The following is a 13,259-nucleotide window of genomic DNA, read 5'->3' as shown; positions in this document are numbered from 1 at the left end:
TTTTGTACACAGTATGGCAGAAATGCTCTGGAGATTGTTATGAAATCCATTGTGAACTTGGACTCCCCAATGGTCTCACCTCCTCCTGATTTTCCTGGAGACTTCTTCAAAGGTAAGGCTGTGACAGCTACCTTTTGATCCTGCTCTAGTTCACAGAAAATGGAAATACTGTTAGGGCTGTAAAACACTGTTACAATTTAAAATGATCAGCTGAGACAGATGGGAGTAAATGCCCAGTGAGAGTCTGTGCACGTTGCTTGAATGTTGAAGTTCACACATGAAACCAGATCTGTGAACTCTGTGTGAGGAATGTTCTGTATCTGCTTGACCAGTGTATTATAAACAGATTTTTATCTTCATTTTCCCATTACCTGTTGGAACTGTTCTCGTGCATGGTGCCAGTGGTGCTTTCCCCTGCCTGGGCTTCCTGCAGGGACAGAAGGAAAAGCTGTGTCCTGCTTATTGATGTATTAGGTAGAAACTGCAAGTAATGGGAAGTGAGGGGTGTCAGAGGCTTTGGAATTGGATCCTGTGGCTAAACAAGCTGTTACTTCACTGGGTTATTTTTAGATGGCAAAGCAGCTATGATTTAATTTCTTTCTCTTTCCTAGATGTTCGTCAGGGATTGATTGGTGTAGGCTTGATAAATGTAGAAGACAGATCTGGAATACTGACACTTGACAAAGGTACTTGGGTGTTCAGTGATCTCTAGAATGTCCCTGGGAACATCTTATGTCATGACAGTGGGTTCCCAGCAGCAGAACTGAACTTGTAACTATCTAAAAAGTGACCTTTTTTGAAGAACTTCATGTTTTCTGCATTTCTGAAAGAATGTATTTAAGTAGTGTTTGTATGAGTCTTTGAATACTGATTGAGGGCTTGTGGTTATGACACTTAATCTTTGCCCTAATACATATATTTTATACTCTTTTTGAAGATTACAACAATATAGGGAAATTTCTGAATCGAATTCTTGGTATGGAAGTCCATCAGCAGAATGCTTTGTTCCAGTACTTCTCTGACACATTAAATGCAGTTATTCAAAATGCTAAAAAGAATGGAAGATATGACATGGGCATCTTAGGTGAGTAAATAATTCCACAGTGCTCTTGAACTTCACTGAGAACAGAGCAACAGAATAAAACTGATTTCCTTTTCAGATTTGGGCTCTGGAGATGAGAAAGTGAGGAAGGCAGATGTTAAGAAGTTTTTAACTCCTGGATATTCTACCTCTGGACATGTAGAGCTGTACACAGTAAGTTAGTCCTGTATCATCTCTGTGGGACCTAATAACATTTGCCAGTAAGTTTTTACAATGTGTTCAGTCCCCAGGTGTGTAACTGTTTTATCCCACTCAAATACCCCTGCACTGCTCTCTTGTAGATCAGTGTGGAGAGAGGAATGTCTTGGGATGAAGCAACAAAGATCTGGGCAGAACAAACAGGTCCAGATGATGGATTTTATTTATCACTACAGGTAAGATTCTTCTGTCTCCTTGATTATGCTCGGAGGTTTTGGGGGCTAAACTGAAAAACTTACTTGTTCAGTTTTGCAAAATACACTGAGTCTTACATTAAAATGAATTTTAGGGTTTTTATAACACTGAGTATGAAATTCTTCCTTTTATCTCCTCAGGATATTTTCTGATAGGAATATGAGCCCAAATTAAGAGCTCTTGTTTAAACCTCCACCAGGAAATTGTGGTTTCACTGTGAGGCTGATGTGGATTACTGTGTTCTAGAGGTGTATTACTGTCCTTGGTTGTACTGTTACACACTCTAATTACTCTGTAAAGAACACAATATGGAATCACTTAAGCAGATACTTTCATCATGTGTTAATTCAGGAAGCTTTTGGTTTGTCTTTTTTTCTTCCAGATAAGAAATAACAAGAAAACAGCAATTCTAGTAAAAGAAGTGAATCCTAAAAAGAAGCTTTTTTTGATATACAGACCAAATACTGGGAAACAACTCAAACTAGAAACATGTGCAGATCTGAAAAAGAAATATAAGAAGGTAACCATTAAAGTTATGCTTGTTTTTAAAAATAATTATAAGGGCTTTATTTTTTTGTATTTGTGTATCATTTTGACAAATGAAAAAGTAGGCTTCTTTCTCCAGAGCAGAGCTTTTGTTTGGGTCTTTTTAAGCAGGTCTACATGATCTTGGCATTCCTATATCCATTTCTGAATTTCTTTCTGAATATATTTTATCTGTGGTGTGATAATAAAAAATTATATTCCTTAGGGTCTAGCAAGTGTTGAATTTGCAAGAACCTAAGGAAACTCTCATCAGGTGGATTATGGAAAAGGCTCTGAGGTTCTGCTGTGTTTAAGCATTTTGCTTGTCCTTTGGGATGGATAATTTGAAGTTATTCTAATGTAGGATGCTCTACCTCTGTACACCATCCTGATGCTGGTGCTCCCTTCTTTCTCATGATAACAACCAAATTATTTTTATTCTATGTAAGTTTTGATGTGTTTTATTTCATTCCCTCTTTGGATGACTCTTCCAGGTACCTTCTGAGGATGCTCTGCCACACTGGCTGGAGCAGTACAACTCCTCTGCAGACACCTGCACCCACGCCTACTGGTCAGTGTTTGTGCTTTGGCTTCTGCTATTTCACTTTGGGCTGGTTCATCACTGCTTCTGTTCTTCTGTCCCTCCTGTAAAGTCTTGTGTTTCTTGTGTAAGGGAAGTTGCTCCATGACCAATCAAATGACCCAACTTGTGGCTGAAAACATCAAGCTTTCCACTTGCCCTAAAGTACCAGTACATGAGATGAATGTTAATGTACAAATTAATGTTAATGTACACTCAGAGTGACTCAGGAGTAGCTTGTGCTTGAAGTGTCTTCATCTGTTCTGTTATTGTAGTCTGATAGTTCAAATGTTATTGGGGGGGAAATGTTTAGAGAGGAGATGGATGCCAGAAGCAGCTGTTCCTCTGCTGCCTCCTGTGTGTCTGAGCTCAGCTGATGGCTGAATTCCTGAGGAACTGCATAGCTGGTAGAAGTTTCAGATTAATATTGGAGCTTCTGAAGTTCCCTGATCAGATACCAGTGCCCTGTAATGTACTCCAGCTCTCAGGTGACCTCGGTGATGGTATCTTAGACTCAAAGCTGTCTGTGCATTTTGTAGATGGTGCTTAACTAGGCCAACCCTTCCCAAAGCTTTACCATTACCTGTGCTCAAAGTGTCCTTCCTTAGTGTGTGTGCTCAACTCTGAATGCACATTAAATAGCCACAAGTCTTATTTTTAATGAAATTAGATACTTTAGTTTGCAGAATGGTTTTGAAAGCTTTTCTCTGCCTGCAGGAGAGGCAATTGCAAGAAAGCAGGCCTGGGGCTGGTCTGTGAGGTGGGGCTGCGCTGCAGAACCTACTACGTGCTGTGTGGCTCCGTGCTGAGCGTGTGGACAAAGGTGGAAGGAGTCCTGGCCTCCGTCAGCGGCACGAACGTCAAAATGCAGATCGTCCGCCTGAGGACAGAGGATGGGCAGAGGATCGTAGGTGGGTGCAAGGGCTGCTCCTCTGCTGCACCTGCAGCAGGGGCTGCCTCTCACTGCTCAGGGGCTCTGTGTTGGCAGCCACGTGGCTGAGTTTGGATAAAGGTGTTTGAAAGAGAACAGGCTTGGCTGCTGTGGAGGGGCAGAAGTGCAGCTGTAGAAATCTTCTACAATACAGTATATTGAGGAGGTTAAGGAAGGTGGGTTTCTTGTTCAGCCAGGCTTTGGAGCACTTAATCTCAGTTCTTTGGATTTAATGCAGCAAAAACCTCGTGCACAGCCTGCTCCAATCAAGGTTCTCTGACATCCTAATGGCTCCACTTTTTCCTCCACTTTTGGCAATTAATAGTAGGCCTTGGAAATAATTGTTTTCATGGTTTTTTAAGCTACAGAAGGTGTGTAGAATGACTTCAAGATGATTGTCTCTTCACTAAACCTCATAGTGAAACCCTCCAAACAGGGACCTCAGAAACCAAACTCTCCAAATGTTTCCTTAAATGTAATCTTCCTATGGATGTGCCAACATCATGGCAGCTCCTCTAGTACCAGTTTTCTGGGATGCTGGAAGTAGGTTTTTCTGTGTTTAAACTTTCATGGTGATGTAACTTCTGTGAGACTAAAAAAGCAAAGATAGCTGACTTCTCATGACAGCAGGTAACATGAGAATAAATTTTGTTGTCAGGCAAAATGAGAACTTCTTTCTCTTACTTCACAACCTAAAGGATGTGAAGGACTGAAGAGCAGGACTTGTGGCTGTGCTGATTAGACCTGACATCAGAACAGTCATTATTGAACGTTGCATAACTTAAAGGATGCAATCATCAGCCTGAGCTCTTAATGAACACAACTGATGGGGTTTTTATGAAACCATTGATGTGTTGCTGTTCTCAGGTTTGATCATTCCTGCAAATTGTGTGTCGCCCCTCGTGAACCTCCTGTCGACGTCCGACCAGTCGCAGCAGCTCGCAGTGCAGCAGCAGCAGATCTGGCAGCAGCACCACCCCCAGAGCATCACCAACCTCAACAACGCATGAGAGGACAAGCTACAGGTGTTGACTTTGGTGTTTGAGGAAAAGGCTGTAAAAGCATATCACTTGCATAAAAATCAGGGACAGATTCCAAAGAAATATAACTTTTTCAGTTCAGTTGTGTCTCAAATACTTTGGGAATAAAGAGATCTAAAAAGGTTGGTAGAACTGAAAGCCAGCAGTTGTTTATGGTGGTGCATCTGTCTTTCCTTATGCTCTCTGTAGTGCTTCCTGTTTGCTTTTACTTTTGGCCTTTTAAGCTACAAACCACAATTTGTTTGAAAATGCTTGAAAATCCCCAAGCAGGCTTTATTTTTATCTTGTCATACAGTGCTCAGGGTTTAACGCAGTGCATCGATGCCATTGCTGTGGGAGATCTCGAATGCATGTATTGAGTATATATATAGAAAATATATATTGGGTTTTTCTCTTCAATTTGAGTTTATAAAAGCATGAAACCTAGAGGTTGCACATCATGCATTCAGGTTCCTTCCCAGTTTCTGTTTGACAGTGCATGTCTTTGGAAACGGGCATGGACAGCATAAACACACGAGACAGGAATTCAGAGAGAAACACAATCTTAGTTGTACAGCATTGGTTATTGCATTTTTATAGTGTTTATACCCAGGTGTTGCATTTTTTCTGGTTCTCTCCTGGGAGTTATATATTTGAGTCTACAACATGTTCTTTTTGTGATAAACATCTTAAATTAAAATTAGTTCATTTTTAATGTATTAATGGTATTCCTAATGTGTACTGCAAAGATGGCTGGATGCCTGTTTTCCTTAAATTGAAGCATTTCCTTAATCTGAGGTGGTTATGGAAACTTAAGTGCAAATTCACTTCCATCTCGCATACAATCTTATATTTTTTACTTCATTAACATAATTTAATTTGTCACTTTTAAGATGAAACCTTACTTGAGCTGTAAATTAGAGAATGGGAAACACTTGAGGGTTCCGCTGTATGTGCTGTTTCTGTTATGTTTAATATGTTGTAAGACATTGTAGAGTTTATCTGGAGCTGTTTAAAAGAAATTGTAATGTACAAATGTGAATAGTCACTTATCTATAATATGGGTAAGTTTTGTTTTGCCTATAATAGTAGATGTTTATAAGAAAGTGAAGGACAATGTTTGTCATTTCTTGCTTGCACAGGTTGCACTATTGAAAAATTGAGATTGTATAAACCTGTCCAAAAAACTACAAGATAATGATCTTGTAGATGTCAAATAAAAGTTATTGTACTAACAAGAAGTGGAGTCTTGTTTAGGCAATCACCATATTCCAAAAAAACTAACAAGTCTGTACAATTGGCATTTGACAGGACTTGGCATGTTCCAGGCTGCTCTAACCAGGCTTCTGTCTTGCAGCCCAAATCTCTCTGCTGAACTCGCTAATGAGGCAAGAGCTAAACTCTGTCTAAAGCTCCGTGTGTGTTTTAAGGAAGGCTCAGTTCCAGAGCAGGATGGCTGCAGGTGTGACACCTCTGAAGCACTCGGTGAGCCACTCAGGGGTCAGAGTGGGGCAGAAGAAGGGGCTTCCCTTATGGAATTACTGCTCCTGAGGCTCAGGTAATGCTCCCTGTGCCAGCAGCTCGGTGTGGTCACCAGGCAAAGGAAGCTTGCCCAATTCCCTCAGCCCCAGCCTGAACTGGTCAGGAGGGATGAATCCCCTGCTCCTACTTGGAGTAACTGGAAATGCAGATCTGGAATTAATGCTCTGCTCCCCGTGTCCTGCTGCAGCTCTGTAAATACCTGGGCTGCAGGTGCTCGGTGTTGGGGGATCTCCAGTGTGCTGGGAGCCAGGGAGGGGAGCTGAGCGCTGTCACAGCCCTGGGAGCTGCTGATGGCCTGGCAAACTCTAGAGCACAGGGTGTGGGGGAGGCTGTTCCTGTGTTCTGTACCCACCAGGGGCTGTGTTTGGCACCAATTCCAGGAGCAGGGCTGGGATTTTGAGGAGTGTGTTGACAGATTACTACTGCAGCAGACAGCAAACCAAACTGCCACTAACGACAGGCTGTGTGTGGCTGCTGCTTAATTGTTACTTGCTGTAGAAACTTCTGCCATCTGAGATGGTGACATAACAGTTTAGGTCTTGATCCTCAGTAAAATAGTTCTGGTAGTAGTAGATTCACAATTAGTGGTTTTAATTTTTTTTTAATAATGATTTAAATACACTTGGTTCCTAAGTGCTCTTCTCAGCCTGTTGTGCTCACTTTGATTGTTGGGATGAGCAAATCTGATATTCCCTGTATTGATGAGCAAACAGCACTATTTTGCTTCAACCTTTTAAACTTCCCATGGACTTGTGTCCCTTGGAGGGGAAAAAAGCTGACAGTACTTCCAAGATCCATAAGAACTGTTCCTGTTCCAGAAATCCATTCCTCTATTTGCTCTTCTTTGCCTGCTCCTTGCACCATCACTGCCTTGGCTTTGCCATCCACTTACTAACACAGCTGCAGCCATGGCTCTGGACTGTTGTAACATCTTGAAAGTTAGCATCAAAAAAAAGAAAACAGCTTTCAAGCCACAGCAATATTTTCTCTCTTGAAAATTCCTGCTCGGTGCTCGGGGGGTGGATTTTGGCATTTGCTCCCTGCATGAGCTGCTGGTAAAGTTTGGGGAGAAAGAGAATATAAATTGTCCTGGATGGGGTAAGAACAGTGAATGGTGTCCCTTTGCAGCACTGCCTGAGAGACAAACATCTTCCTGGGGAGGAAAAAAAGACCAATTATTACATCATAAATTGCCAGGCCAGGCAAGGGTGGTCTCTGTATTTTCCTGCTTGTGGGATATTGATCTGCTTTGTACAAAATGAAATACAAAATGCTTTGTACATCTGAAATGGGTATAAAACCTATAAAGGACAGAGGGCTCTGGTAACAGGGGCAATGCCACGTGTAAACTGGCAGCAACTTCTGTACTGTGTGGATTTTGGAATTGTGCTGCAGAAGGGGAAGGTACATCTTTGAGTTAGTTTGGGAACTGAATTCCCAGATTTTGTGTTCTTTTTTTCTAACTGTTCCTTGACAGCAACTAAATGATGACTTGTTAACTAGTTTCATAATTAAGATATGTCTGGCATGATAAATGCAATTATAACCCCCTCAAAACCTCCTTGCACTGCAAGTATTCCACTTTTTCCAGTAGCTGTGTGGTTCAGTGGGAACACACTCCTCTTGTCAGGACTGAAAGTTCCCCAAAGATGCAAGTTCTCTGTTCCATGTGTAGTATTTTCTTTGTAAATGGAGAAATCTCTGCAACCTGTAAACGCTTGTTCAAGTGAATTATCAAGGGGTTTTGTATTTTTCTTTTGTGTTTGGAATAACTTCACTTGGCTCCCAGTGCAGTCTGTACATAAATAGAGCCTGTTTGTATATAGAGGTGTTAAAGGCTACTGAATTATTGAATGTAAATAACTCTCGTTTTCCTCTGTGGTTTTTTCCTTTATGACCTTCCCAAGATGTATTCCTATTTTCTCAACCTGCCACATGGGCAGCTTGTGTGTACTTTGAAATATATATAGAGCATATATAAACCTTCCAGGGTGTGTGTGTACATTGTAGATGTTGTGTTGTCATCATTTTTTTTTTTCAAAACTTCGTTGTCTGTCTCCCATGATTCTTTTGATGCTCTGTGGGTTTGTTCTACATTTTTAGTGTAAAATGCATTCCCTTGAGAGAAATGGACCCAATGTGTTTCAGTGATACATGTTCACTTAGTGGCTGTATCACAGAAACAAATATTTGAGTTTTCGTGCAGATTGTTTCCTTCAGTCTTTCAGAACTTGAGCTTTAATCCCAGAAACATTTCTGTTTTCTTCCACTTATTGGTATCCCCAGCTGTGCATTCAGTGAGCTCCACAAATCAGAGTTCTCGAATTAAGTTCTAACATATCAAAGTCTATTACTGCTTTTATATTAGGTATGAACTGTCTTTAAAGTTCTCTAGAATGGCAGTGATTGAGAGCAGAAAAGATGTGTCTATTGTAGTGTTTTCCTGGGAAAATTCTGAGCTTCCTGTCATGTCTAAATGTGCAAAATGAACATAATGAAATTTCTTACCTTGGGAAAAAAACAGCTCAGGTTTTTAATTGCCAAGTAGCAATAATATATTTCTGTCGAAGTTGGAGATGAATAAGAAATCCCATTAATTGTCTCTTACTTATCCCTTGAGCTTCCAGCAGCTGCCCCGTGGGTTTGGCCCTTCCCCAGCTGCAGGGGAGGACTGTGGCCATGCAGTTGTTCCCTGAATTCAGTGCTTTGCCAAGTCTGAGCCAGGGCGAGGAGCGTGCAGCTGCAAATAGCAGCAAAATTCTTCTGGTAGTTTCTGTGGTCACCGTGAGCTTGAAACGGGGAGTGCTGAGAGCTCGGGGGTGCCGGTGTCCCTGCTGGCAGCTGCAGGGCACGGAGCTGCCAGGAGGAACAAAGTAACACAGGCTCAGCCCAGCCAGACCTGGGAAACCTCGGCCGGTGCTTCCTTCCCGGGGAGCAGCGTCAGCCCCATGTGCTGCTCGCTTGTGGAATGAGTTTGAAAAGCTGCAGCTCTCTTCTTAAGAAGAAAAACGGAAGAAAAGGTTGTAAGGTTTCTCAGCCCCACTTACAACAGCTGCAGGCAGGTTGCCCCCCTAAAAGCTTCTGCTGAATAGAGTGAGATGTAAAAACCTGCAGAGAACTTGCTGGATCTGATGTGCTTTGCTGTTTCTTTACTGGCCCAAAATAATTTTTGAGTGAAAGGGATTTGAGGCACCACTAAGATTCAAGAATAGGAACTGGGCAGGGTTAAGCTGAGGCCAAAACTCGTGGAAGAAATCTTTTGCCTGCTGTGTCCTGAACCAATATCCAGGATTCTGTGAACCTGGCACCCTGTGTGTGAGGGATGCTGAGATGTCTGGGTGGAAGCTCAAAGTAAAGCAATTGGTGCACTTAAAACAGACAGCTAAACCAAAATACAGAAGTATGTTCAGATTTAAGTGATGTCCTGCAGGGTCAATACCTGAACCAACGTGTGTTACATTTTATTTTGTGAGAGCTGACTTTGGTTGGTGTCTCTGAGCTTAGCTGTGCTTAGGACATCACTTCAGTGACAGGGGCCTTGTGGAGGAGTAGTTTTCCTACACTTAATTTGTACTAGGAAGGATAAGGAGACATTTCTGCTGCCATTTCTGATGCCATATATATTTATGTCTCTTCTTCCTGTCTTGGAGAAGATAACCAGGAAAATGCCAGCTTCCTTGCAGTCACAGAATTGCATTTTTATTTGCCAAGTAATTTGGTTTATTTTTCAGTCATTGACATATTGAGTTTTATTGGAGGTGGGTGTTCACTGCCTCGGCACCTTCCCTGTAGCCCAGCCCTGCAGTAACTCACTGGGAATCTGCTCTGCACAAAGGATACACCGATTTTTTGGAGTAGGGCTTTGCTATTAGTGCTTGTGCAGTCTCCACCTTTAACGGTCCAAGGTGACAGAATCCCAAAGCCATTTGGATTTCAGCTGAGTTGTGTGAGGTGTTTTTACTGCCTGCCCTAATGGGAGCCTTTGCCAAGCTGAAAGCCTCCATCCTGCAGCCTGGGGTTGTGCTGTGTCCCAGATGTCCCCAGAGCAGCAGGACTTGGAGTGCCTGGCAGTAAAACATCAGCAGTGTTTGAAAAGATTTATACCCCCAAAGATGACAAACAGAAACATGATGGACTCTGTACTGAGTTCTTTCTTTTTTGGTAAAAAAAAAATTGTGGAATAAATTAAGCTGATTGCTACTTTGGGATTTTTTTTTCTTTCCCCTTTTAATTTTCTCTTCTGGAACTTGCCCACAGAGATGCTGGAATGCCTGTCAGCAACACATCTACATCCACTGAACACACTCATTGTCACACATTTTTAGGATCCCTGGGACTAGCAGAAGTCATGTTCTAGTGATCCAAACAGCTTTTCTTGCAATCCACTTGAATCCTGGCACTTAACCTGGTTAAAGTCACTGGTAAATCAAACTGGTTTTATTGGTAGTTAAGAGCATTCACAACTTACTCGAAGTGCTAATTGTGTTGGGCTTAAAAAAGAGAGGAGGATTTATAAAAACTGTATCAAGATTGGAAAGTATCAACTTCATATTTTATGCATATTTTATGCAAAAAGTATGAAAATAGTTTTCCTTTATCCAAAGAGTTAGTCTGGGGTAAACAGACTAATCTTAGTTCTGTACATCATTTAACATTGACTTTTATTCTCATTTTCCCCAAATATGGAAAAGTGTTGATGCCAAGATCTCAGCAATAAATGAAGATGCCCAAACCTCAGAATTTAGTTATTCATTTTCACAAAGCAGTAGACTTTGTTCTGTAAGTAAGGGAGAAATTTCTTAAGAGAGGTTTTGGTTGGCTCCTTTCCAGCATGTAAATAATACACCTTAAAAATGCCAGCAAGGCAGCGCAGGAGCTGACAGCTTCTTCCTTTGGAAGTCCAGGTCTGGTTTGTGTGTTCCTTCCACATTTATAAAGTGGAAGAACCAACTTTGCCTGCTAAATGCACAAGGAATTGCAGGGCAGAAAGCAGAGCTGTGTGTCAGCTTAGCCAGAGTGAGTTAAATCATAAACCAGGGTGCAGGTGACTGAATCCCTCCTGGGTAAGGTCTGCCCTGAAGTTACTTGGAGGGAATACAAACGTGGAGCGACGGAACGGTGACGATCTGAGCCTGCACAATTCCCAGCGTTCCCTCTCCGTGTGGGCTTTGGGACAGGGCAGAGCTGCTCCGTGCAGGCAGCCCTTGGCATCGGGACCTTCCTGGTGCCAGCTCCTGCCTGCTTTAGGGAGAGCCCCCGGTTCTGCTGCCCCCAGCTCGGGCTGCTGAGCCACGCGCATCCCCCCGGCGCTTTGCTGCTCCCCGGGCTGGGCTGGAGCACGGCCCTGCTTTCCTCCCCTCCCTTTGTCAAGAGAAAAACCCATCCCAGGCCCACGAGCTCCTGGAGAGATGCCAGGGCCTGGCCTGGCTCCTGCAGCCCCTCTGGGGCCTCGGGCTCTGCCCTGGCCTCGGTGTTTGATCGCTGGCGAGGCTCGGCCTCGCACCGCACCGCTTCAATTGCCGACCGAGCCATCGCCGCCACCAGCGCCTGCCAGGGCTGTAAATCCTTCACGGCCGGGATTGTCCCTCCCTTTCTGTCCCTCCCGGGGCGGCTGCCGGGCTGCAGCATCTGCCGGGACAGCTGCCTCGGCTCCGTGGGGAGCACCCACAGCGTGTCGCCTCCCAGAGACCCGGGGGGACCCCACGGCCTCCCCTTTTTGCTTCTATAGAGAGAAGGGGTTTTTAGGCAGTGTGCCAGGGCGGGAGGCTGCTGTCGCTCTTCAGGTAGATGTTTAGGCACAGTTTGATCATTTATAAAATACTTTGTTTTTAGCATCATCCTGTCCCAGTGGCTCCAGCAAAGAAGGGACTGGCACTGCAGGACTCTGCACCCACATTCTCACAGGGCTGGGCACACAGGCTTCACACCAGTGGTCCTCACACACAGACACCAGCTTGGCAAGAGACTTCAGGGCTCTCCCTTCTGCTCTGAGCAGTGTCCTGGGGCAGGAGCTCAGCAGACGTGTTAGACTCATCCTGGCAAAAGCTGTGTCTGGGCTGTGGGCTGGTGAGGGAAGGAAGTGCCATGCCCAGCAATGCCAGCCGAGGGCTGTGTGGCACCGGCAGAGACACCGAGGGGCCGCCCGTGCCACGCGCGGCACTCAGACTGTGCTGTCCCGTCACCGTGATTTACCTCCCGCTTTTCCTCCTTCCCCCTTCACCCTGCTCTTCTCTCCCCCGCCAACTCTGGGTTGTTCTGAAGCTCCACATTCCTTTCCTCACAGTCATTTCCATTTTCCAACCCTGGGCTTTGCTTTCACTCTCTCCTCCACTTCCTCTGCTCAAATGACCAGACACAAAACACTTAGGGATGCTCCCATCAGGCTGCACAGTTGGTGCTACAGGGAGGCTCTGAGGGACAGAGGAGTTTGTGCTTCTAATTATTTGTTTCAAGCATGACACTGCTTGAAACATAGGTGACACTTGCTTTGCACTCAGAAGGTTTTCTGTGGGGCTTAACCCCAATGTGTCCCTTCAAGCTGTGATTCGAATCTGCAGCTCTCACAGGTGCCACGTGGATGGTTATTTCACATGGACAGGAGCGTTTGACACCAGCCTGCCTCCAGGAATCACTCCAGACGAGCCAACACTCAGCTTTGCTGCTGTGGATTCCTGCGCTCCCAGACGCTGAGCAGGTTCAGGAGCTTTCCCAGACAGGGCTGGGATGAAAGCAAGTCCCAGAGCCTCCTCTGCCCCAGCCAAAGGGTGGGGTATTCCCTGCCCCGGGCCCACAGCAGCGCAGGGAGGGAGGCAGAGGCAGGGCTGTGCCGCAGCCCAGCAGTGCCAGCTCACTCCTTGGCACAGCCTTCAAGGGCTCAGGAGTGGGAGGGAAGCGGGAGTCCAGCCCACAGGGCAAGAAGGGAGAGTCCTTCCAGGCAAACTGAGGGAATCGGGCAGGGTGGAGCACTCGTTTGTCTGGAAAGATGATGCAGAGAAGCCCTGTAATGTGGGGATAAAGTGATATTCCATCCCTGCGAGCAACAGCAAGGAAGGAGGAGCCCCTTGGCCCAAGCCCCACCATCAGCCCAGCTGCCTGTGCCCAGCAAAGCAGGGAGAGTCCTCTCCTCTCCTCTCCTCTCCTCTCCTCTCCTCTCCTCTCCTCTCCTCT

The 13,259-nt window shown here is 44.6% G+C and overlaps 1 protein-coding gene across 4 annotated transcripts in view; it reads left to right on the top strand.

Annotated features, from left to right (window-relative positions):
* SBNO1 (strawberry notch homolog 1) overlaps positions 1 to 8,079 on the top strand; it is a 31,314-nt gene extending 23,235 nt beyond the window's left edge. For all 4 annotated transcript variants that reach the window (XM_041488908.1, XM_041488911.1, XM_041488910.1 and 1 more), the window contains 9 exons: positions 13 to 112; positions 612 to 686; positions 938 to 1,084; positions 1,161 to 1,255; positions 1,384 to 1,476; positions 1,878 to 2,015; positions 2,515 to 2,591; positions 3,318 to 3,511; positions 4,399 to 8,079. In XM_041488908.1, coding sequence (XP_041344842.1) covers positions 13 to 112; positions 612 to 686; positions 938 to 1,084; positions 1,161 to 1,255; positions 1,384 to 1,476; positions 1,878 to 2,015; positions 2,515 to 2,591; positions 3,318 to 3,511; positions 4,399 to 4,541 — 1,062 coding nt within the window. In that variant the 3' untranslated portion in view covers positions 4,542 to 8,079. The remainder of the gene's footprint in view (positions 1 to 12; positions 113 to 611; positions 687 to 937; positions 1,085 to 1,160; positions 1,256 to 1,383; positions 1,477 to 1,877; positions 2,016 to 2,514; positions 2,592 to 3,317; positions 3,512 to 4,398) is intronic.
* The last annotated feature ends 5,180 nt before the right edge of the window (positions 8,080 to 13,259 follow it).

Source organism: Pyrgilauda ruficollis, unplaced genomic scaffold, assembly GCF_017590135.1.
Source record: "Pyrgilauda ruficollis isolate IOZ18807 unplaced genomic scaffold, ASM1759013v1 scaffold9, whole genome shotgun sequence".
In the NCBI taxonomy this organism is placed as follows: Eukaryota; Metazoa; Chordata; class Aves; order Passeriformes; family Passeridae; genus Pyrgilauda; species Pyrgilauda ruficollis.
The sequence above is the reverse complement of the archived record's forward strand: the minus strand, read 5'-3'. Positions and strand labels throughout refer to the sequence as shown.